Raw genomic sequence first — 25,384 nt, 5'->3', positions numbered from 1 at the left:
CGAAATACCATTCCAAGAAGTGAATATTTTTAATGAAGTTAATGATAAAGACATTGTTGCGAATATAAAGTATATAGTGTCAAGATTGAAATGAATATGGTTATTAGTACTAGAGGGGTAACGATAATGATAGTGATAATGATGATGGTATGAGCTTAGAAGAGTTGAAACTCAGCGTTCAGACTGTATATGTATTCGAACGAACGATTGATTGATCAACGTTGGCTAACATTCTTTCTTTTTTTCCTTTTTTTTTTTTTCTTCTTAGCCAATCTTGTGGATAACGACTGTATACTATATTATATTGTACTATACTATGTATTAATATGATTATATATTAATCTTCTAAACAAAAAAGAAGAAAAATAGTAGCCTGTCACGTGATGTTGTAGCACTGATGACGTAAACATCTCACAGAAGTATTAGTCATAAGCACCTACACATTTCGGTTCGTCACAAGAAAAAAAAAGCAAAAAAAAAAGGGGAGGTTCCAGAACCCCACAGTTTTTCTCTTTTTTTTTTTCCCTTTGTTCTGAACAAAGGGAAGAGCTCCACAGTTTTTCTTCAATGGACTTTTTTATATTTTTTTTCCTTTGGTGGTGGACTTCGATTTCGCGGCACATCAAAGAGAAAAATCAGTTTGTTTGCAGAGCGGAGGAAACTGTGTGTGTGTGTGTGTGTCTCTGTATATTTGTATATTTGTATATGTATTTGTATTTGTATTTGTGTATCATCATCATTTATTGTGGGAACCATACTGTCATCACACATTCCCCAACCAAGTTAAGATTGATCGAGTCTTCCTAGAAGAGAAGATGCATGAATACTTCCCGGAGAGATAATATGATTCAAACCAACTCATGGCGTACAAGATGACTCTGTCTCTTGCTGTAAGAAGTCTCGTATGCCTTGTATGCTGTCTATAGTTTGTTTGTTTGTTCTATTGCTTCATTCCCTTGGTTTCTTATCCGGTCTTTCTCAACTCTAGAAAGGTGGTGGTGGTGGTGGAGACATCAAAAAGAAACACTATTTGACACAACAATCATTGTCTTCTCTCCCTCTCTCTCTCTCTTTTTTCACTTTTATTTTTGTTGTTTTTTTGTTGTTTTTTTTAGCTTTAGTTATTTATCTCTATACTCTCGATCTCTTGTATATATGTATCTCCAATAAATAATGTGGTAGTCTTAACTTATACCTCTGGCACATTACTGTGTTATCCAGCAGTATTATCCAATATATATATATATATATATATATACTTGAACATTAGTCTTCTCCAATGAGCTTGTTGAATCTCTCTTCTATATAGCTATTTAACCTTTTGTTGTTGTTGTTTTTTTGTTTTATTTTTTTCATGTATCTGTTTGTTTGTTTATTTATTTATTAATTTATTAATTTATTTATTTATTTATTTAATCATTCATTTATTCATTCATTCATTAACTCCACAATATTTTAATAGATCAAAGATAAAAATAACAAAAAAATAAAAAAAAATAAAAAAATAAAAACATGACTTTGGCTTCAGCAGTGACATTATATCATGTCTTAGCTGAACTCTCTAAATTATATCCAAGGAATAAAGTTTACTACACGGCTCGCACAAAGGAAGCTTCCTTAAAATCTAAATATAACTTCACAGAGAATAGCATACCATTATTCACCTCTCAGGACCCCTTCGATCACATAGTCTCAGAAATACAAGCCTCTCACACTAACCATGAACTCACCACCATCACTACTGACCAATTGACCATATTGAAAAGTTTACCCCACCTATACAACTTAAGAGACTCCTCCACCGTGATCAATATCGATTTGGATCTGAACGATTATTCAATCATCCCGGCTTTAAAGGATCTTGACTTCCCAACTTTTATATCAAACGATTTGGAATCACTATGTACTAATGGAAAACTGGTCTATACTCTGGCTCTCTCTAATAACCAGCCCGTCTTCCATTTCATTAATTTCGATTCTATAGGAGAAAATACAATTTACAACAAAGAATTGGCTTTACCAAAATTCGATCTTCAGAATGATCAACCTATTCCAAATTACCAATTAGATGATACTGTTGAATATTTCAAAATATATCCAACCAATGACCAAATTTCTTCTTCCTCTTCTTCTCTTCTTCCTCTTCTTCTACCACCACTCTTTTAATTAATCTTTCATCCTATGGCTCCAAATTCGCTGCCTTTACCAACAAATTGAATGTTCAATTAGTAGATGTCCTAATCTACAGACCATGGACCTTGCCTCAGCTACTTTCTAGTTTGCCTTCTTCCATCACCAAGATCGCTATTGTTGAAGGCTCTTCCAAGAATCACCCAACTCAAGGTACTGGGTTTAATTCACTTTTATTGGACTTCTTTGATAATTTTACTTTTTTGGCAGAAAGAAAAATTGACCAAATTGTACTATCTAATGTAGGCACATTGACTGATATTGAGTCCGCTTTAACAACTATCGTCAATAACGTTCAATCTTCGGCTCCAAACCACTCCTTGTATCTTGGTGAGGATTTATCTACAAATCAAGATATTAATGAATACACCCAAGCCATCAGAAACGTCGTTAATTTGGAGACAGCCTACACTAAAGTCTTAAAACAATTGTTCGACAACAACCTAAATATCATCAATGAATACGGTAACGACACAATCAATATTAAGACTCCAGAATACGGGTTCGGTGGATTTTTGAAAAACGATCATGATCGTGACATTTTACTTTCTAAAGTTAAGCAATCACTAGATCCAACCTTGTTCTCCACTATCCCAGACCCTAATGAGTTTGTTAAGCTTCTATCTAAATGGGTTTCCTTTAATGAATTAGGTTTAAATGAATCCCAACTCAATGAAGCAAATGATTTAGCTAATCAAGTATTCACCATTTTACAAGATAATCAAGATTGTAACGCTGTGTTGCAGATCCTGGAGTTGGCTCCAACTTTGGAACATTTCCAATTCAAATCAAACTGGTTAGTTGGGTCTGATGCTTGGTCCTACGATTTAGGTTACTCTGGTGTTCATCATGTCCTTGCCTCAAAGAAAAACATAAATATGTTAATTATCGATTCAGAACCCTACAGTGAAATAAAAAATCGCTCAACAAACAATCACAAGAAGAATGTTGGGTTATATGCTATGAATTTCCATGACGTTTATGTTGCCTCTGTCGCTGCTTATTCATCATACACTCAATTATTAACTGCTTTTATCGAGGCATCTAGTTTCCATGGTCCATCTATCGTCTTAGCTTATTTACCATATAACTCTGAAAGAGATACACCATTAGAAGTATTAAAGGAGACTAAAAATGCTGTTGAGTCTGGGTATTGGCCATTATATAGATACGATCCAAGAAAGGAAGACGATTCCACTGGTCAGTTGGCATTTACATTAGATTCCTCGATCATTAGAAAAGAATTAGAAGATTTCTTGGATCGTGAAAATAAATTGACTCTATTGACGAGAAATTGTCCAGAATTGGCTAGAAACCTGCAATTATCTGCCACCGATTCCATTACAAGGAAACAAGAAAATAGAGCCAAAGCTGCTTACGATGAATTGCTTGAAGGTTTATCTGGCCCACCATTACATATATATTATGCTTCTGATGGTGGTAATGCTGCAACCATTGCTACTAGGTTATCTAAACGTGCAATCTCAGTAGGTCTGAAGGCTACTGTATTATCTATGGATAACATCATCTTAGAAGATTTAGCTGGTGAAGAAAATGTTGTACTTGTTACATCTACTGCTGGCCAAGGTGAATTTCCCCAAGATGGTAAGACTTTTTGGGAAGAATTAAAGGCAGCTACTGATTTAGATTTATCCACACTAAACTTTGCTGTCTTCGGGTTGGGTGATTCTCAATATTGGCCAAGAAAGGAAGATGCACGTTACTATAACAAACCGGCTAAGGATCTTTTTACCCGCTTGGAATTACTAGCTGCCAATGCCTTGACTCCATTGGGTTTAGGTGATGATCAAGATGCTGATGGTTTCCAAACCGGTTATAATGAATGGGAGCCTAAATTATGGGAGGCTTTGGGTGTCTCTGCTGAAAGTATTGAAGAAGAAAAACCATGGACTAACGAAGATATTAAGAGCAACTCCAACTTTTTAAGAGGTACTATTGCAGAGAGTCTTGCTGATGAAAGTACCTTGAATATCCATCCATATGATTCTCAACTGACTAAATTTCATGGTTGTTACATTCAAGATGATCGTGATCTTAGAGAAATTCGTAAACTACAAGGTATTGAGCCTTTATACGCTTTTATGTGTAGAATCAGATTGCCAGGTGGCGTTGCGTCTCCTGATCAATGGTTGATTATGGATCAATTATCTGATGAAACAGGTAATGGCACTATGAAAATTACTACTAGAGCTACTCTGCAATTGCATGGTATTTTAAAGAAGAATATCAAGCATGCTATCAGAGCCATGAATTCTAGGTTACTAGATACTTTAGCTGCTTGTGGTGATGTGAACAGAAATGTTATGGTCACTGCTCTTCCTGCTAATGCCAAGGTTCATAAGCAAGTTTCTAAGATGGGTTATGACATTTCAGAATATTTCTTACCAAATACTACAGCCTACTATGATTTATGGTTGCATGGTCCAGATGAAAGAGATGAAGATCCAAATTGGGAAACTTTGTTCCAAAGCAGAAAATCTGGTCCAAATCGTAAGAAGACTAAATTATCTGACAATTCATTAGTTGACATTGAACCGTTGTACAGCCCAGTTTATCTTCCAAGAAAGTTTAAGGTCAATATTACAGTTCCTCCCTATAATGATGTTGATGTTTGGTCTTCTGATGTCGGTTTGATTGCTATTGTTGATCCAAAGACTGATGATGTTGTTGGTTATAACATGTATGCTGGTGGTGGTATGGGTACAACTCACAACAATAAAAAGACTTACCCAAGACGTGGTTCTTTATTAGGTTTTGTTAAATCAGAAGATGTTATTTCAGCTATTAGAAGTGTATTTATTGTTCAAAGAGATAACGGTTCCCGTACTGATCGTAAACATGCCCGTTTGAAGTACACTATTGATGATATGGGTGTTGAAGTATTTAAAGAAAAGGTGGAAGAAATCTTTGGTAAGAAGTTTGGTCCAGAGAAACCATTCGAAATCAAATCTAATTGTGATTATTTTGGTTGGGTAAAGGATGAGACTGGTATGAACCATTTCACTGCCTTTGTTGAAAATGGTAGGATTGTGGATACACCAGATAAACCACAAAAGACTGGTTTTAGAACAGTTGCTGAATATTTGAAGAAGACAGGTTCTGGTGACTTTAGACTGACTGGTAACCAACACATTTTGATATGTAACATAACTGATGAACATTTAGATAAAGTTAAGAAAATTATGCATAAGTATGGTATTGATAATACTGACCTATCTGGTATTAGACAAACATCTACATCTTGTGTTGGTTTACCAACTTGTGGTTTAGCTATGACGGAATCAGAACGTTATTTACCAGTATTAATCACTCAATTAGAAGATATCTTAGAAGAATATGGGTTACGTCATGACTCTATTGTTACAAGAATGACTGGTTGTCCAAATGGTTGTTCTAGACCATGGTTAGCAGAATTGGCTTTTATTGGTAAAGCACCAAACACATACAATATCATGCTTGGCGGCGGTTACTACGGTGAAAGATTAAATAAACTATACAGGGCTTCTGTTAAGGATGAGGATATTGTTGATATTGTGAGACCATTATTTAAGAGATGGGCTCTTGAAAGGAATGAAGGTGAACATTTTGGTGATTTCTGTATTAGAGCAGGTATTATCAAACCAACTTTAGAAGGTAAATATTTCCATGATGATATTTCCGAAGAAGCCTATTAAGAACAGAGTGTTTAACTAATTTAATGTCATTCAATTTTTTATAGCCTTATTTATTTATGTATGTATGTATGTATTTATTAAATCCTATTTATTTGTCTACCGTCTATACCCAATTATGTATTTATAAAAAAGCAGCTTATTACTTTTATTATTAATATCGCAACTATAACCAATTAGTATACTGACTGGGATCGATAGTGTCATGTAAAAAGAACACATATGTCTATAACTGTAATAATGATATGTGTATTATGTGTAGAACCTTGAACCACTTTAGAGATGTATGGGTTTTCAAACTGACTCTAATAAATTGTATTTCATTAAAAACAGAATAGAAAGAACAGGTCGCTAAAGATAATAACTTAAAAAGAAATAGTGACTTTAGAGTGTTTTCACTTCTTTACAATTACTTTTTTTATCAGAAGTAATGTGGTTGGACATTTGATAATAGTGCAATGGCATCATTAAATTACATTGAGAAATGGATGGTTAAATGTAATAATAATATAAGGACAGAGTATGAGATCTGTCGAAAACAACTGGATACTATACTGGACAAGGTTGAAGCAGTTGAAAATTTAGATAGATTAATAAAAGATGGATCAGAGAGAGAAGAAAATGAGCCCGTAGATGGCACTAGATTGTTAATTCAATTGTTAGAATGTTTAACTTTTTTCTGTGTGATACTACAATACTAGATGAACAGAAAAGGAGACTAGAGTTGAATTTAAACAAAATCTGGACGTATTTGGACACAAAAGAAGTGGAAGAGACGGACATTATTATTAATACAATGATACTTCATTTAAAACCACACTTGCTTCGAATCAAGAATGATAAAACTATAAAACAGGGTAATAGAAATGTAGGGTTAAATCCAAAATTGGGTTTATTTATGGAAGAAGATAATTTGAGAAATGAATGGTATCAAAACAACGAAACAAGGTATATTGGATTATTTTATTTTATATTATCGAAACTACAACATAAGGATATATCTGGGAATCTTTCTTGGATAATACCTGGAATATTGAATTTTATGGATGATACAGATCATTTAGAAGAAATTAAACTACCATCTATACAGTTATTTTACCAATTGTTAATATGTTTTAATAAGAATAATAATACTAGTAGTGGTAGTAGTAGTAGTAGTACTTGTAATAATAGTAATAATAAAGGGTTGGGTAGATGGATACAGGTGCAAGATACTGGTATATTCCCTTTATTTGAACCAATCTTAAAAAATATGTTATTTTTCACACCACCTAGCTTTAAACCTGAGGATACCTTAAGGATTTGGTCAACAGTTTTCCCAACATTAATTAAATTGTACCAATTACAGACCAATTCTTATTCACCTACTAAGTTTGACAAATATCAATATAATAGTATGTTAGTACAATTAGCTAATGAAGTTATTTTGCAACATAGTATACCAAGATGTGAAGGTTTTAAGTATGAAAAATTATTATTGTTTGCTATAAATCAATTAATCACTATATTAAGATTACTAGACGCAGCAAGTTTGATTATATTTCAGAGGATAATATATGTAATTGGTGAAACTATGGTTAAAGATCCTTTCTTTACATTGTTTGATTCTATTGTAGATAAAATAATAGAATTTATTAAAATTTTGATAGTGGAATTAATACCTAAGGAAAGGATAGAGGCGCATAGATATGATATAATGGGTCTTATTATTATGATAACGATCAAATGTGAAACTGAAGGTAAATTAGGCAAAGATAGATTGAAATGTTTACATGACTTAATAAGACAAATGGAGGTTAAATCGGTGAATGTTTCACAAATAAAAGATTATTTAATTAAAGAAGACTATCATAAAGATATTATTATTAAGCTATTTACATATAAGGATATTTAAATTAAACATGCTAACAAAAAAAATTATTTTATATATATAATACAAGTACATATATAATAGTCGATAGAAAATAGAGGAAAACGAATATCTAAGGGTTTGAAGGTTTAAACTATTGTCTAACACTATTTTGCAATCCATTGACAATCCTAATATTGGCATCCAAGAATCTGTTGACACAATTAGCCATACATTCTTGTTCATCAGAAGATAACTGCATGGCTTCCACATTGGTTACACACTTAGGGAAACAAATTTTAGTAAATTTATGTACAGACATTTGAATCTTTTGTTTTGAATTCTCCCCTTCCATAAAGTTTAATAATTCCTTCTTGGATTCATTATCAAGTTTAGCAATCTCACTAGCATCGATAGAAGACATTCTTAAATATCAATTGTATGTGTTTTATATTTGTTTAGTCTGTATCTTTTCTTTCGTCTTCTTTTTTTTTGGTCTAGGGCAAATTACTATATAACACGACTGCTAGAGAACGTGGTATTATTTGTATTTAATGGTTGGTTCATGATGAGGAAATTATTTTATTTCTTTGTGGAAGTCCACAAATGGATAGCCTGCAAACTCTCTGCATCATCCTCTAATTGAAAAATATACATAAAATATAGATCGAGAATGAAAAAATGGAGAGTAAGAAAGGAACAGAAGTAAAGAGACATGTGCAGATGGGAAGATATCTTCTTCAGAAAAAAATATTGTAGTCAACTCGGTGAGTATTAGATAAAGAAGAGTAAATAAGTCTGTCTCTGTGCTTATATATATATATGTGTGTGTATGTGTGTGTATGTGCGACTAGGGCTGAGAGAAAAAGAGATATTATAATATATAGGAGATAGGATATTGTATCTGGACAATAATAATTACAATAATAATAATAATAATGAATAGTGTTCAATCAGGTGATGAAACAAATAATTGGTTGCTAGATGCGTATTTAAAAACTTTAGAAAGACAAATTGCGACAAAAGAGGATTTCCTAAGGCAAGCATTAGATACAATCAAACTTTTAAAAGATCAAAAGTTAAAAGACCCCAGATTTAAAGAGATTAAACCCATTAACGATAAAGTTTGGAAATCTTTATTGAAAAGGTCGTTAATATTTCCTGAGAGATCAGACCCGATTGGGTTAAGCCTTGCCAATTGTTCTAATCTCACAAGAAAGGAGACAAGTGAATCCTATTTAGATTATTTGAATGATTACAAGAGTATATTAGAAGAGTCCAGTACAAATCAAAAAGCAATCAATAGTAATTTATTGAAATTAATTAACGCTTTTAAAGAAAACAGTGACATTTCAAGCGCCTTTATAGTATCACCGCAAACAATTACAAATGAGGTATTAAAAGAGCAAAACAATAAATATTGGGAAGATTTAAAGCATATTGTGCAAAAGAATCTTTTTCATTCAAAAACACAACTGTCAGATGAAGATACAGATACAGTAATGTCTTTATTCCAAAGGTTGATAAATTTAAATGATCAAACACCATTGACAGTGAATTCTTTCCAAGTCAACGAATATACAAAAGAATTATATAGAATTCTTTTGAGTGGTGACTTGATTAATGTAGCAGAATCCAAAAATTATGGATATAGTGAGGACCGTGAAGTAACGCTAATAAATTTTGCTGAAGATATTTAAGCAGGTAGTATACGCTACCTTGAGGCATTTTCCCATATTACTCTTTTTTTCTTTTCTATATTATTGATTTAATGACACTCAATAATAACTAAAGCCACAGAAAGTTCTTTTAGTGTATATTTAATTTTTTCGATACCACTATACCAACCAATAACCTTAGTTCTTCTTCTGTTCCTCTGTTCCTGTGTGTGTATAATCCCTCTCTACTTCTACTTCTGTGTCATTTCAGTGTAGATGATCCCATTTCTCTTCTTTCCCAACAGCAAAGGGAAAACGTCAAATGGAAAATTTCTGCTGGAAGGGAAAAAGAAAAAAAAATAATGAAGAAAATGTTTCAAAATATGAAGAATGAATCGAAAGATTGATAAATCAAGAAGGAGAGAAAATAAAAGAGATAGAGAGAAGTAGTTGCTGATATGTTGGGATTGGCTGATCATTGAACTCTTTCTATTTTTTTTTATTTTTTTCTTTTTTTATTCTTTTTTTGGACATCGTAGTAAACGTGTCGATTCATAACAATCGCTCCAACTGTATCCAAATTATTTTAAAAATAGAGATCAGTAGAGATAGAAATGTCTACTAAGAAACTTTCTTTAGAAGAAAGACTATCTTTAGCTGCCAAGAAGGGTAAAAAAAAATCAAAGTCTTCTAGAAATGCAGCACATGCTAGTATAAACAAATTACAGACCCAAACTATTGGGTCAACTAAAGAAATCGATGATAACAAGACTCAACAAGCTGATATCAGTGGATCTAGTCAGGATGCAAGGCAAAGATTGGATTCTGCTAAAGTTAAGACAAATCTTAATGATATAGATCATGAAGAAACAATTAATGATGATGACAATATTAACAACAAAGATAATGAAGAAAATGATAAGGAGATAAAAAACAGGTCTATTGAGGATAATTTGCTGGGCTCGAATGATTTTAAAGAAACACAAGTTGAAAAAAACAAAACAGTACAAACTGATGATTTCACACTATTTAAAGATTGGTTGCCAGACAACTATACTTCTTTGAATGTGATGGATGTACTTACAATACTAAAACCTCATATTGAAACGTTGAAAAAAAATAACAATACCATTGATTCTAAAAAAACTTACAATAACGATTCAAGTTTATTGAAACTAGTAAAAGAAAAGGATCAACTTATTGAAGACCTTAGGGAAGATGTTGATCGATTAGATAAAGATAATCGAAATTTCAATAAAATTGTGGAATCCAATAAACAAAAGATCACTAGTTTACAAAATAACAATCAGTCTTTGCAAAATAATTTAAAAAGTAAGAATCTATCATTAAAACAACTTCAGAATGATTTGAAAGAGAATAGCATTAAACTCAAGAAATTTTTGGAGAATAATGAAACTGTGTCTGAGTTGAAAAATGATTTAAAGGAAAGAAATGATACTATTGAACGTTTAAAATCACATTTAAATGAAACAGAACTAAAGGTTAATACTTTAAATGACACTTTGATAAAAGAAAGAGAAGCTTATGTAAGAGAAAAGAATTCTATTAAGGAGGCTACTAGAGATCAGGTCACGACTTTAGAGAGTAAATTAGAACAACTGAGAATCGAATTGGAAAAGTTCATTCATCCAAATAAAGATATAAATTTTTCCATTAGTAATACTAATAAAGGTTTTAACAATAATGATCAAAAATCTGATAAATATGGTAGTAGTAATGATGATGGTAATAATAATGCGACTGTTAATGATCAAAATAATACAAATTCTATTAAAGGTACTTTTGCTTCATGGGAGACTCAATATTTCACACTCCAAGAACAATTCAATTCTAGTAAAGCCAATTGGAACAGTATTGAATTTACTTTAAATTCTAAATTATCTGATCTACAAGAAAAAGTTGATTCCTCTAATATGGAGATTAATAAATTAAAGTTAGCACATGAAAATAATGATATTCTTATACAAACACTCAAGGATGATATAACTAAAAAGAATAAAATAATAGATAATGATAATTTGAAAATCAGTAGCCTATTGTCCGAAAAGAATAAACTTTTGAACTCGCTACAAGAGACTAACGAAGATTATGCTTTATTACAAAAAAAATTTGAGATTCAAAAAGAACAATTGGCTAATAACCTTACTAGTAATACGAATCTTCCAAAGTTTCAAGACCAGGATAGATCAGTTTCCCCACTTAATAAAAACAATACCGTTGAAGAAAATAATAGTGATTTTGAAACTGAAAGTAATGGCACCATCTCGTTAAAATTTGGAAATGATTGGTCATTAATCTTACCAAAAGTAAACGATGTGAATGAAGTACCAATTCAAAGAGATCTAACTGTCGATGGACACCCTGAAGAAATTTTTGATGATATAAACATGCCATTTAATCAAAGAAGTGTTAGTGATAAAAATTTTGACCATTTTCCAGAAGCATCTTCCAATTTAGACTCATTTTTATTAAATAAAAGGGCAAGCTCTATATCAACCTTGAATTATGAGCGTAAAGCAAGTACATCACAATTGTTAGCTAATATCCCATCAGTATCTGGTATAAGCGGTATTTTTTCACCTTCAACAGATAATATTAATAATGGTGATAATATAATTAACAATAATCGTAATAATAGAGATGTCTATGTTAATGACAATACTATAATAAGTAGTAATAATAATCAAATTAATGCACAGTTGGTTAGTAGACTTGGTAGTGAGGTTCGACGTATGGAGGGTGAATTAACTTCTTTACAAGCAGCGTATGATCAATTAAAGGATGAAAAAAATAGTGCCAATGATGAATTGTTGAAATTGATTGAAGAGAATGAAAAAGTAAAGACTTTCCAGCAAGAAAGAGATTCTTTGAAAGTTAAAGTTACTGAGTTAGAAAATCAACTTGAGACAGCTTTACAAGTATTAGGAGAAAAAACCGAATATGCAGAGGAATTAGAAAATGATGTACAAGATTTGAAGGAAATGATGAAGCAGCAGGTACAACAAATGGTACAGATGCAAGAAATGACTAAATAAAAGGGCATTCCTACTCATATATTTATATATATATATTTAAATATAAATATTTACTTTATCATGTGATGGAGTTTTTTTTTCTTGTTATTGTCTTTGATTAGTCGTGGCCTTGTAACTTGGCTAATCTGGTATGGTCATCAATGTCATCAGCATCCCATGGGTATACTAACCATTCATCTGGAACTGTTTCTGCTGCATAGTAACGTCCACTTTCCAACATTTCATTAGGTAACTCAGCATTTTTTTGTTTGTCCTTATTATGAATAACAAAGACAGAAAATGTTGTTGGTTCATTCAATCTATTCAATAGTTGTTGCTGTTGTTCAACTTCTTTTTGTAATTCATTGACAGCATAATGTAAGGTTGTTCTTGTATCGTCTACTTCGTCAACAATAAGAACTTTCTTACCTATTAATGAATCAAAGTGTTCTTTAAGCGCACCAAAGTCTAGCCATTGGGTTCTAACAACTTCTTTACCAATTCTTTCCATACCTTCATTCATATTTCCCATACTTTCATACAATGATAATCCAATAGCTTGGATTGGAATATTTTTCTCCCCTTTTTGTTTTAGAAAGGATCTGATAACTCTAGCTGGGATTAACCCACCTCCAGAGATGCCAATAATAATATCTGGTCTTTCGTTTCTCGTTAAAATCTCTTTAGCTACCTTTTGGCATAATTTATGAACGTTATTATAAGAGATATAGTATTTTTTAATTTCAGACATTGTGAATTTATAATTCTGTATTAATCTAGTATAAATATCTTAATTTTTTGACTACTCTGACAATAGTAGAATATCCACAATAAGCTCATCTCTATTGTTTGCCTTGTGGTTTGTTTCTTGAAATAATTTTTTTTCTTTTGTTCACTTTAAAGTTTTTCATATTTTGCGGTATATTAAAAATGTGTGCTCCAAAAATTTGGTGTAGTATTATTCGTGCTAAACTTTGGCTAATCAATCAGAAACATTTTCTGTTGAATACGCTACAATTTGGATATTCTATGTATTAGAATTAATATATCCATTTTAACCATTATTATTCTACATTTCTATAGATTTATAAATATCCATATACAAATATATATTTCTATCTGTATGTAAATATTGTTACTGTAGATTGTTGTGTTTTATATTTAAATAGTCTTCTTTTATTCTTGTGCATCAACAAAAATATCAGTCTCACCATTTACATAATTAATATTCTCGCTTTCATCATTATTCTGCCCTTCACCTTCTTCAATTACTGTATTATCTGGGACATTGGTCGTATTTGCTTCTTCTAGTGATAAATTATACAGTTCTTCTCTTAATTTAGCTTGTCTGATTAACATTTCTAATTTCCCCTGAATACCCAACAATATTGGTAAAGATTCACTGGAGGTCTTTAATGAGGACTTAAAATGTTTTAATGTTTTTTTGTTTACCTTATCATGTTTAAAACTGTTTGGGATATTAACTAAAGTTAACAACCATTTTAACCATGTATTTAAAAGTGTAGTCTCTTCATATATTCTTCTTTGTAATGCATTGGTAATACACTTGAAGAGAAATGTGGCTATAGATTCGGAAGTGATATAATTACTAATAAACCAAGAAACTCTAGCATCATTCCATGTATTTGCTGAAGTTAGATTATTTATAATTTCTGATTCAGATCCACGAGATTCTATTAGAGAAATTAATTGGGATACAACTGAGTTTTGTTCTTTCTTTGTAATCTTCTTCTTTTGCTTGTTTTCATTCTTTTTATTATCCTTCGTTTCATTTACATTAGCATCCTCTTTTGGTTCTTCTTCTTCCTTTGATTTATCAACTTTTTCACTTTTTGAATCTTCCATGTCCTTTTTCCTTTCTTCGTTTATTTTGCTATGATTATTAATAGTATCTAACTCAACACTTTCTTTGTTTATTATGAGTTCTTTATTTGAAATAATGGTATCTAAGGTAAACAATTCAAAATTTGGTTCATTAACATTTAACCATGCTATTAGAATATTACTATTGTTCATATCATCCCTAACTCTTGTGAAGTCAAGTATTTCAGAATTAGCAACTTTAATGGAGCTTACGGCATCATCTTGACCAATTTGGTAGACATTTAAAAGTTGACCCTTCGTGGTTAATGCAAATATGTAATTATTGTTAAAAATTTTTATATTTTCTACTTGTAAAGACCATGATTTAATCAATTCCTGATTTTGAATATCATAAACATATAAATTATCAATGTTTGCAATCACAATATATTGCCCATCAAAGGAGATACCACCACAGATTCCACCGAATATTTCGAATTTGGCTTTTGTTGATGGCCTCCTTTTACTTGGATCGATGACATAAACATTATTTTCAGTGAATATTATGATCAAAATCTCATTTTCATTGATTTTAAAGACTTGGAAATTAGTAATATCTTCATTTTTCCCATCGATTAAAGTAAAGGTCTTCAATGGTTTATTTGATTTATAGTCAAAAATTTTGACTATTTTGTTTGAGTCAAGAATCCAGATATTGTTATCTACAGTATCTAGCCCTATAATTTCCTGTTTATTACGAATGATGTTTACAATATCCTTCCCATTGGAAGAATAGATTACTAATTGTCCCTTAGGAAATGCATTAACAAAAAAATTTTCTGTTTTGAGCTCTCTTTTATCATTATCCTTACTTTCAGGAGCGTTATCCTCTACTAGTTTTCTCTTTGATTGTCTACTACCAATATTTGGAGTATCAATACTTTTACACCAATTTAAAAATAATAAATCAGAGGCATGAAATTCAGTACTCTCATAGTCTACACAACTAACAAAAGAACTATTGATCTTATAGCCAGTTGTAGGATCTAATGGATATACATCAATCCCATTTTTTTGTGAGAGATTGGCTTGAAATGCAAACTTACTCGCATCCTGCGAAAAACTTGCAATAATATCTTGTTTTGGCTCACCTTCCATGTCGACTTTTTAAATCCAATCTATTCTTGTGTGGCTAATTATCTTTCAACCTATCTATTTGAAGTTTTTTGGATCTTTATTTTGTCTAATCTTTTCTTCTCACTTTTTCTAAAAGATCAAATCCTGTAAGCTAAGATATGAGACCAGAGATAAAATGTATTCGTGTGAGTGTCTCAATTGATATTTGGTTTGACTAACAGAGATGTTGTAAAAAATTGCGATGAGATGAGATGAGATGAGATGAGATGAACAAAGACATCAAAATTGATGTAGTTGGCTCTCTTTTCAAAATTTTTCACTCTGCCGGTTCAAGAAAAGATAGAAAAATTTTCAGTAGTGTCACAACATCCGTGCCCCACAGCATGTAACTATATAAAACTTCTTTCCATAAGCAGGTTCTTCCACCATCAACAGTCCATAAATTACTTATTGACTATTGCTACTGTTATTGTTACTATTACTAACACTGTTGCTACTGAATCAAGCAATCAGTAGTTGCTATTATCCATTTCAATATATTTTACAGTGTCACAAACAGATAACTAAATCTATGTATGTCACAAATATACATATATATGTAGGTGTAAGATGACGGAAAGTTAGGAATTTATTACTTGCAACAGGCATTGTTGTTGGTCTGTAGTCAATTGACCAAATACTGCATGGTACTTTGACCCATCAGCTTGCTGCATATGAGATAGAGAGGCCTTGACTAATGAGTAGATATTGATATCATCAAGAATAGATTTGGTCAATGGGTCTTCTTCCAAGTCATCAAATGAACCGTTGTCGTTGAAACTGAAAGTATTATGGAATCCTGAATCATCTTTATTTTTCAATTCATCCAAGAATTTTTGGACAATTAAATCGTCCTCATTATCTGCTACCTCATCATCGCCATCTGCATCCCAAGCGCCATCGTTGTCATCATCATCGTTGAAGTGTAATGTAGATTCTGGATTATTATCGAAAGATGTATATTCTTTACGTTTCTCTGCTAATTCACGTTCAGCTTTTGGGTATCTTTTTATTAGATCAACTAGATCGGCACCTAATTTAGGTAATATTCTTGCAATGGAAAAATTAGTCAATTCAACCTCGGTTAATTGAGTCAACAGGTATAATAATGCCATTGTGGATAATTTAATATCAAACGTTCTTGTATAATGTGCTAGATAATGGTTCAACCATATATCAAAGAATAATTCAAGTGCATTACATTGTTGTAAGTATTTTAACGTTAATGCTGGTGCTGAAACGATATTAGCTAAAATAACATTGAATGATGTAACGCCAAACACAATATTAGTCTTCAATATATCCTTTTCTGTTAAAATAGCTTGTAAAGAGTCATTTAAAAATTTCTCTCTCACTGCATCAGGCAACTGTGTGCCTAATGCAATTGTCAATTTTTGTGATAGATCGAAAAGTACATTTAATTCATCCAATGAGGTATCTTCGGTAATACTGAAATCTGCGTAAATCTCAAAAAGTATATTTAAATAAAATCCATTTTTTCTTAATTCTTCACCCCCATATGATAAGATATTATTGAGCATTAACATAAAATCTTCTAAATAGTACGAAATCATGCTATCATCCTTACGATTAGCTTCGCCAATTAATTCCAGAACTTTCCAAGTGATTGGTGTCACTTGACGTAACAAAAATGTCGAGTTTTCGAAAAATTCACTTAATTCGCGATAAAAATCTTCGATATTGTTCTTTAATATGAATTCAGCAGCAGGATAAAATGATTGTTCCAAATTTTTTACAATATCTAAAGAGTTCTCAAACGATAAAAGAATAGATATTATGGTGGATAAAATGCCTAATGCAGCCATCTGTTTATCAGATTCATCTGGGATATCATCCGAATTCATAATAGTAGCAGGATCAATATTTGATGCATCATTTAAGTCTATGGCCAGCTTTAAGAATTGTTGAACCAAATTATTCATTAACTCCACACCAAATGGTTGTAACTGATCAGAAAACTGTTCGACAAATTCTTGCATGACACCAGATATTGCATCGGATTCAAATTCATTAGATAAAGATAGCAATTTTTGCATGATTGGAACCACTGATCCTGACAGAGTCTCTTTAAAGTAAGGTTCAGAGATAAATGTTTGTAAAGCTAGGGATGCAGAAAGATTGATTGGTAAATATGAATCACTAGAATCGTTCAAACATGTCATGATGCCTTGAAAAATGATTTCGATAAGCTTTGGGTCTTTGAATTCGATATCACCGATTTTAGAACAAATATCACAGACACGAGCCTTTAAGAACCCATAACTAGAATTGAAAAGAGGGAAAATCAATGTGTTTAACAAATTCTCTATGTCGTTACGATATGGTGATTTTTTTTCTAATAATTTATCCAAGATACTTGAAAACATTTTTAATACAGATTCAATATGAACTGCTTGTTCTAATGTGGTATTTGAATTCAACACGTTAGTTTGTAAAGTTTGGACAATAAACTCCATAGTTGGTGGTAAAGTTAATGATGGATGTCTTCCAATAGCAGTAATTAAGACTGATGTAGCAGCCAAATCTGGAGAATAATCGTTATCCCATAATTCTAAATTTCTATGAATGTATTCTTGTGGATCATTTTCAAAAGTCTCTAAAGTGTCTTCGTTTGGTGTTAATAATGGGAAGATAACGTATTTTAAAATGATTTCAAAATGTGGTTGGATCAATGGCCATGTTTTCTTTTGGGTGGAACAAGTTTCAATAAAATTCAAAATATAATATAAAGATTCATCACTTAACCATAGAGAACCGTTACCCCATAGTTCGATTTGTTGAAACATGACCTGTAAAAAATGGGGTAAGAAATGTTCAATAAACATGACCCTAAAATCAGCATAGTCGTATCTTCCGGATAAAGATTTACAAGCATATCTTTGGAATAATCTGAACAGGTTTGCATAAGCCCATTTCTTACATTTAATCCAAGAGTAATGGCTTCTTGATTCTTTATCAACTTTATTTACAAAATTAGTGGGTAAAGGTAATTGGATAATTTTAACGAATAGGTTGGCCCAAGGGATAAAGTGTTCATCTCTCTGTAATACAAATGGTAAGTCATGATAAGTGACAAATTTATAAATCTTGATAATCAATCTTAATAACTCACCTATTCTTTCATCATTGACGTTTGATTCATTTGATAAAAGAGAATCATTGGCGTATTGTAAAAGAGATGGGAAGTAATTAATGATCAGCATTTCTAAATCTTGTCTTGAATCATTAGTCTTCCATCTATAAGTACGGAAAATCTCGGATAGACATAATAAACCAATATATGCTAAATCTAAATCCCCATTGGATATTAATTCCAAAGATTTAGGTAAAAGATCATCCCAATTGTGTCTAGGGTATTCATTGCCAACAATTGTAAGTAAAGCAGATTTCAAAATACGGATACAGTGAGGAGAATTTTTGGAACAACTTATCATGGTTTGAACCAACATATCTTTGACCACTGGTTTTTCGTCATTATCCACTACGAAGCTCAATAATTCATTCTTATTTGAAGAAGAAAAAGCTGATGTACCTGTTGAGCTTCCAGAAGCATTCCAACCATAATTTATCTTATTCTTGAAATAAAGGGATGCAGATAACTTAATGCTCTCAGAAGTTTCAGTACCAGACGCAATAATATCTAGACATGCACCCAGAAATCCTGGCGTTTTGCTAATTTCTTTTAGCCGTGTTTCTGCATTATGTCTGATAGTTGGATCATGTTTCAAAGTCCCAGCAAAGCAGTGCAATAAAGCATTGGTATCCATCCTGGGAAGTATTTTTGATGTTACTCTTATTTAAAGAAGAACCACACAAAAATAACAAAGAAAAAAAAATGGCAGAGATAAACGAAAAGAACAAGTAAATAAATAAGCAAGGGTGGAATGTATTAAATCTCAATATACTAATTCACCTATGCTTCCTTACATAAATAAAGTAGTATCCAACACACATGATCACTAAAAGTCATCATCTCTCCTGCTTATGTTTTTTCTTATTTTTTTTAATAAAATCAACAAAACAAAATGAAGAGAATCAAAAAGCAAATGAAGAGAATTTACAGATGGATGTGTGGGTGGAAACTAAATCTTCATAATCTTTTAATCTTGAAGTAGCAAAGTGTAAATGCAAATATATAGAGAAATGATATTTGTAGATGGGTTACACTCTAATGGCATCAACTGTATGTTCGACGCTGGTTAACTATCTGCTAGATCAGAATCATAGAATATTATCAATTCAATTACACACTATGGAACAGAGTAATAATAAGATTAATGATTTCGACAACGGTTTGAAAGTGGCAGTGGATCAAGAGGAAGATGTGTCATCACAAAACATGCAGCATGCAAAGAGTCTGTTACTTAAACCGAATTATAAGAGAGTTCCCGGTATCAGCAGAGTAACAGTACGAAGAATGGATAATCAGTTGATCATTATTGAGAATCCTGAGGTCTATAAATGCAATGGAACATACATGGTCTTTGGAAATCCACTGATAGATAGTTTTGGACAAAAATTGGTTATTGCTCAACACCAAGCTAGACAACCTGCTTTGTTACCTTCTTTTGAAGACAGATCGGACGAGCTGACTATTGATCAAAAAGATATTGATATGATTATAAAACAAACTAAATGTACTGAAGACGAGGCAATTAATGCTCTGCAGTTGAATCAGGGTGATGTTGTCAATTCAATATTTCAATTATGTAAAGATAAAGTGTTAATGTAAAGAATAGAAGGGGGAAATATTGACATTATGTAAAATCTGTATGGATCTATATATATGTGAAGATGGGCGAGGCTGTATGAAGATTGACATTATTTAAATATTCCACCCAGTGGTTAAATTTAATTTCTTTAATAGTTCTTCACTGATAACCGGGAATGGGTGAGCCTCAGTATTGAAAACAACTTTAGTTAGGTCGAAATCATCTTGAAACAATAAATATAGATATTTTAAAGTCTCAGCTATCCAGAAACTTTCTAGATTATCTTTTTTCTTTGTTGGTATTTGAATCATGTTATCTAATGATGTATACGTGATTAAGTTTGGTTCATCACAATGAATACAACTGTGTTTGATAAAACTGTCTAAGATTTCTGCTCCCCATTGGCGGTATTTTTTATCTTTAGTGATATGATACAGTATCATTATAGATTCAACTGTCTCTGGTCTTTGTAGGTTATGTGCATCTAATGGTTTAATAGCAAAATCTTTTGTTGGTGAAATCCACCAATTTGTGTTCTTAGGATTAAATCGGCGTGCCTCCGCTGATTCAGGGTCGTTGAATACCACAATCTCTGGAGCTAGCCCTGTTGGTGTCTGTTTATACATTTGGTAACATGTGTATGTTAATTCTTGCGCTAATAGCCAATCTTGTTCCCTTTCATAATTCCACCAATCCATGGTACGTGCTTTACTGATGGTTATTCCCTCAGTGGCACCCATAGCTAATAGACCACCCATGAAACAGACCAGATGATCCATTTTAGACGAATGGATATTATTTAAACCGAATGGTCTCTCAGCGATATATACAAGCCTATTGGGAGATGATTGACGTAAAAGATGACGTTTCATCCCGTCCATTGCTTTTCGATACAACTGATAGTACAAAGTTTCATGTGTGAATAAATATTGTTTCAACAAATATTCGTAGAATGAATCACCTCTGGAACCCATTCGAATGTTTCTTGTATAGAATTTACCGGTATTAGGAAATGTGTAAATAGGGATTAAAGAATCATATAAATCGATCAAATTATTATTCGTATACAAAGGTTCATAGACAGATTCAGTATATTTCCAATATTTATCATCCCCAGTTAATATAGATAAATATTTGAATTCTAATTGTAAAGTGGTAAATTCTGCTGTTGAGGATGTACCCATATCTGCACGATTCCGTTTTGCATCGCCAGAATGTAAGTTGACGCTAGAATAGGGGATGCCTGTGGCAGATTGATTGAAGGCTGGAATTAATCTATCAGCTAAATCAATTGCTTTTTCTAAGAATATTTTGGAATCTAACGTGTTGTTATTATTCGTACTACGATTATTGTGACTGTATGTTGTTTCTGTGAGATAATACGATGATAATAATCCACCTAACATTCTAATAGTGGTTTCAAATATATTCACATTTGTATCGATATCATAATTCAATGTATTAATACACCAATCAGCAACATTTTCTATCTCCTGTTGCATATTCTCCTTAATTGTTTGATTCTTGGAATAAGAATGTACATATAACAATGTGTCCAAGGCATCAATAATAATCCAGCCTAAGGGCTCACCAGAAATTGGCATATTTCTAGATGTTCTATGATTAATTGGGTGATAGATATCTTTTCCCCAACCATTCAACTTATAGTCAGTCCAGGTCTGTATAATGACATTTTCAATTTGTTCACTACGGAATTTTGGGTCGATATTTGTTCGGTTTGGTTTTACAAAATTAGAATAATAATAATAATATGCTAAACTCGACACAAAGAGAACTATCAAAGGTACTAATCTAGGCATAGTTATTTCTTATTATATGTAAAGTAGTAATAGTAGTTGTAATAGTAGTTATTTGCTACGTACGTCGATAACAAGAGTACCCATATCAATAGTGATGTGAATAGACGTTGTTGTATTTAAACGTGTTTGCTTGTTCATCGAGTCATCACAATATCTCTCATTTTTGATCAATGGAAGGCTCATTTTACTAAGATCAAAAAAAAAATGAAAAAAATGAAAAAAATGAAAATAAGAAAAGAAGACAGATCTAAGGTCATCTCGAACTGCAAACACAGTATATTATTGGTGGTTAGACTACCAGTATTTGGGTTTGTATTTGAGGGGAGTTTATTTTTATGTTGGTTTTAAGAAAGAGACATATAAAGAAGTGTTATGAGTGAATAAAAAGAGCTCTCAACAAACTATGGATGAAAGAGAATTGTATAATAGACTAAAGAGTAGATGCCCTGTTAAACAATTGGATTTTGACAAAGATCTATCTAAGTATCCATTACTACACAAAGAATTGATGGATATAAAGCGCTACAATGCGTACTATGTCAGGACGGTCTTGAAAAAGATCTTGGACACGATTACACCGGAGGATGAATGGGTATATGAAGAATATTTGCCATTATTACACTGTCAACCTCCACAAGCAGGTGATTATGAAGATGTGATTCTGTATTCAATTGGTTCGGAGGTGGGAATTAGGTTATGGGAAAAACCCAGATTGATTAGTTCTTTGAGTACTACAGGGTTCCGTACGTGGGAAGCTGCCATCTACCTATGTTTATATTTATATAGGATGGGTCCTATGAATTTGTACAAACAATGTATCTTAGAATTGGGCGCAGGAACCGGATTAGTGTCTATATTTCTATATAAATGGTTAAAGGGGAACTGTAAGATATATATTACAGATGGCGATTCAAATCTATTAGAAGGTTCTTTATTAAGAAACTTAAGTTTGAACGGGATCAGTAATCTTTCTAATAATAATGATAATGATAGTAATGATGGTAATAAGATTATAAGGCAAAGGTTAGTTTGGGATGAAGATAAAAATATTCCAGAGGATGTGACATTATTAGTCGGTGCAGATATTACGTACGACTCAACAAGTTTTGTGGCATTATGCCGCTGTATCAAATCTTGTTTGAGACTTAAAAGCTGTCAAGAGATATTAATCTCATGCACAATTCGAAGTGAAGAGACCATCAATCAGTTTCTAGAGGAATGCAATAGAAACGGACTAAATACCACATGTGTTAGTGAAAACGACACCTCAATTATCCAAGATATGGAAAATCTTTTATACAGAGAGCTGATTGCTCCAATCCATATATATAGAATAACACAACGTTAAACAACAAAATAAAAAAGCGGAAACCAGATTTTTCACTTTGTAAATCAACTTACAACGTATATACTTAGAGAGAGAAAGAGAGAGAAAGAAAATACAGCTGTAGTCGACCTCTGACACTCGAGTATCATGAAGATGTACAAAACGTACACGAGTAATTCCACACGAGTTCTTATAAAGTTGACTTAATAACAATTATAATTGATCTTTCCCCATTTAAAATCATTGCATATCACGAATAAAGAAGTGAACATAAATATACTCTTTAATCGTACTGTCTATTGCAAGGGAAAACATTTGGACAAAGTTGGTCTTCTTCAAACTGAGCAAGAAAAGAGGTATGAAAAAGAAGAGATACCATCGTCAAAAGAAGAACAAGAAGTCTTGTGAGGAAGACCCCAAGTCTGCAAGCAGAGTGAAAAGGATCTAATGGATGAAAGAAAGAATTTGTACTTTGTTTATATATCTTCCATTTTTTCTTCATGGCAAAGCAACTATATTACCCTCACGGAAAAAAGAAAAACTTTCTTTTTTTTCTTGATGACAAGAAAAAAAAATGTAAAAGGGTATTTTAGGGTTAGATACATCTAATAGGAAAAAAAAAATAATCAATTCAATTATAGTGTAGATGTGCTATTTATTGATAAGAGAGCTGACTACTTTTGCAAAGAAATGAGTATTCTTTGTTGAAGTATGCTAGACTGCAAACTTCTGTTTCTTGCTGCTGTTGTTTTGTTTTGTCTTTGAATTGTTTCTTTATTAAATAGAAGTGAACAAAAAGGGAGTCTGAAATGTAAAAGCAAAGATCATATGTGTTTTTGAATAAATGACTAATAAAGACAGTGAGCCAGTCTTTTAGTTATTAATAGTCATAGTTACTTTGTAAAATAATTTTGCCATGAATTGGAAGGGAAAGAAGAATCAAAGGAAGAAAGATCAAGTGTGGGAAATGTTTTGTTAAGATCTGTTAGAATTTTGCCGTGTTTGTTTAGATACAATTAATTTGAATAAAGCTATGTCTTCTCTCCTTTTTTTTCCTACTTGTTCTCATTTTTTAGACCGTACTTAACAGGAATATTTTTGCCTTATAAGACACACATCTAGATACAACTAAGTTTTGCGTTTCTTTTTTGTTCTAGTTTTTTTGCAAGGAACATACAAAGTTCTTAAAGAAATGACGCTATACATTGAGAAAATTGTCTATTTATATGGATATCTTTACTTATTATATAGCATATTGAAAATAGGGTAGAGTTGAGTGTTTTTTTTTTAATTTATTTCTTCTGGTATATTTTCAAATGTATATGTAAATCACATGCAAACTATAAAATATAAAATTAAAAAATTAGTGTGTAATAAATCTTGAAAATATTAGACTCTCCTTAGATGCTAAATTTTTTATTTTGCTTTAAACTAAGATCTTTGTTCTTGTTAAAAATATATTATGGAAAGTTACCTAACTGTTAATATGTTTATCAAGTACATCAAGTAGATATTTATCAAGTATATGTATATAAATGAACATATAATAGTATTGCAATAGTTAATTTTTCACTGATTTTGATATTATTTTGTAATACAAAAATTTATTCACCTTGAAAATAAAATGGTTACTTCTGAAATTGAACGTTCCAGAATTAATAATAGGCCAACTAGATTTTAATAAATATTAATCGATAAGGAAAAAGTGGAGAATGTATTGTTTGCTTATCAATAGATGTAAACAAACCTTATCAATAATTTGATGTTGTACGTAGACGAGATAGGCCAGATATGAAAATATATAGAGCCAACATTTTTTTCATATTATGTTTCTCCCCTTGTTCATCTTTTATACATTATCATTATAAATTATATATATAAATAAAAAAACCGAAGAACTTTATTATAATTTTGTATACTAAATCTATTTAGTATAATATTGAGAATGTTTACTATATATTCAATGACTACAGGTGCTCATTCTCATCAGTTGCTATATTTAAAAAAAAAAAAAGAATATAGGAATATTGATATTAAGGATGTCATACAAAAAAAGAAAAAGATTTTTTATGTAATTTTT

At 31.6% G+C, this 25,384-nt stretch overlaps 11 protein-coding genes across 11 annotated transcripts; 6 read left to right on the top strand and 5 right to left on the bottom strand.

Annotated features, from left to right (window-relative positions):
- Positions 1-1,512: 1,512 nt before the first annotated feature.
- Positions 1,513-5,885, top strand: MET5 (sulfite reductase (NADPH) subunit beta; the record flags this gene model as incomplete). The annotated part of the gene is made up of 2 exons (XM_064859282.1): positions 1,513-2,076; positions 2,268-5,885. The coding sequence occupies 2 exons, from the start codon at positions 1,513-1,515 to the stop codon at positions 5,883-5,885; spliced, it is 4,182 nt and encodes a 1,393-aa protein (XP_064714091.1).
- Positions 5,886-6,546: 661 nt separating this feature from the next.
- On the top strand, positions 6,547-7,776 carry TTI2 (Tti2p; the record flags this gene model as incomplete). The annotated part of the gene is made up of 1 exon (XM_064859281.1): positions 6,547-7,776. The coding sequence occupies one exon, from the start codon at positions 6,547-6,549 to the stop codon at positions 7,774-7,776; it is 1,230 nt and encodes a 409-aa protein (XP_064714090.1).
- A 109-nt stretch (positions 7,777-7,885) lies between these two features.
- Positions 7,886-8,155, bottom strand: TIM8 (protein transporter TIM8; the record flags this gene model as incomplete). Its single annotated transcript, XM_064859280.1, has 1 exon — positions 7,886-8,155. The coding sequence occupies one exon, from the start codon at positions 8,153-8,155 to the stop codon at positions 7,886-7,888; it is 270 nt and encodes an 89-aa protein (XP_064714089.1).
- A 514-nt stretch (positions 8,156-8,669) lies between these two features.
- On the top strand, positions 8,670-9,431 carry MCM22 (Mcm22p; the record flags this gene model as incomplete). Its single annotated transcript, XM_064859279.1, has 1 exon — positions 8,670-9,431. One exon carries the CDS (start codon positions 8,670-8,672, stop codon positions 9,429-9,431), a length of 762 nt encoding a protein of 253 aa, XP_064714088.1.
- Positions 9,432-10,003: 572 nt separating this feature from the next.
- On the top strand, positions 10,004-12,445 carry SGM1 (Sgm1p; the record flags this gene model as incomplete). The annotated part of the gene is made up of 1 exon (XM_064859278.1): positions 10,004-12,445. One exon carries the CDS (start codon positions 10,004-10,006, stop codon positions 12,443-12,445), a length of 2,442 nt encoding a protein of 813 aa, XP_064714087.1.
- Positions 12,446-12,542: 97 nt separating this feature from the next.
- Positions 12,543-13,175, bottom strand: XPT1 (xanthine phosphoribosyltransferase; the record flags this gene model as incomplete). Its single annotated transcript, XM_064859277.1, has 1 exon — positions 12,543-13,175. The coding sequence occupies one exon, from the start codon at positions 13,173-13,175 to the stop codon at positions 12,543-12,545; it is 633 nt and encodes a 210-aa protein (XP_064714086.1).
- Positions 13,176-13,600: 425 nt separating this feature from the next.
- UTP9 (Utp9p) lies at positions 13,601-15,406 on the bottom strand (the record flags this gene model as incomplete). The annotated part of the gene is made up of 1 exon (XM_064859276.1): positions 13,601-15,406. One exon carries the CDS (start codon positions 15,404-15,406, stop codon positions 13,601-13,603), a length of 1,806 nt encoding a protein of 601 aa, XP_064714085.1.
- A 599-nt stretch (positions 15,407-16,005) lies between these two features.
- Positions 16,006-19,212, bottom strand: NMD5 (Nmd5p; the record flags this gene model as incomplete). Its single annotated transcript, XM_064859275.1, has 1 exon — positions 16,006-19,212. One exon carries the CDS (start codon positions 19,210-19,212, stop codon positions 16,006-16,008), a length of 3,207 nt encoding a protein of 1,068 aa, XP_064714084.1.
- Positions 19,213-19,601: 389 nt separating this feature from the next.
- PWA37_002720 (nascent polypeptide-associated complex subunit alpha) lies at positions 19,602-20,177 on the top strand (the record flags this gene model as incomplete). The annotated part of the gene is made up of 1 exon (XM_064859274.1): positions 19,602-20,177. The coding sequence occupies one exon, from the start codon at positions 19,602-19,604 to the stop codon at positions 20,175-20,177; it is 576 nt and encodes a 191-aa protein (XP_064714083.1).
- A 93-nt stretch (positions 20,178-20,270) lies between these two features.
- MNS1 (mannosyl-oligosaccharide 1,2-alpha-mannosidase) lies at positions 20,271-21,977 on the bottom strand (the record flags this gene model as incomplete). Its single annotated transcript, XM_064859273.1, has 1 exon — positions 20,271-21,977. The coding sequence occupies one exon, from the start codon at positions 21,975-21,977 to the stop codon at positions 20,271-20,273; it is 1,707 nt and encodes a 568-aa protein (XP_064714082.1).
- Positions 21,978-22,380: 403 nt separating this feature from the next.
- EFM3 (protein-lysine N-methyltransferase) lies at positions 22,381-23,325 on the top strand (the record flags this gene model as incomplete). Its single annotated transcript, XM_064859272.1, has 1 exon — positions 22,381-23,325. The coding sequence occupies one exon, from the start codon at positions 22,381-22,383 to the stop codon at positions 23,323-23,325; it is 945 nt and encodes a 314-aa protein (XP_064714081.1).
- Between the last annotated feature and the right edge of the window lie 2,059 nt (positions 23,326-25,384).

The sequence above is a fragment of the Arxiozyma heterogenica genome, assembly GCF_036370985.1.
Source record: "Arxiozyma heterogenica strain weizmannii chromosome Unknown scaffold_21, whole genome shotgun sequence".
Lineage (NCBI taxonomy): Eukaryota > Fungi > Ascomycota > Saccharomycetes > Saccharomycetales > Saccharomycetaceae > Arxiozyma > Arxiozyma heterogenica.
The sequence above is the reverse complement of the archived record's forward strand: the minus strand, read 5'-3'. Positions and strand labels throughout refer to the sequence as shown.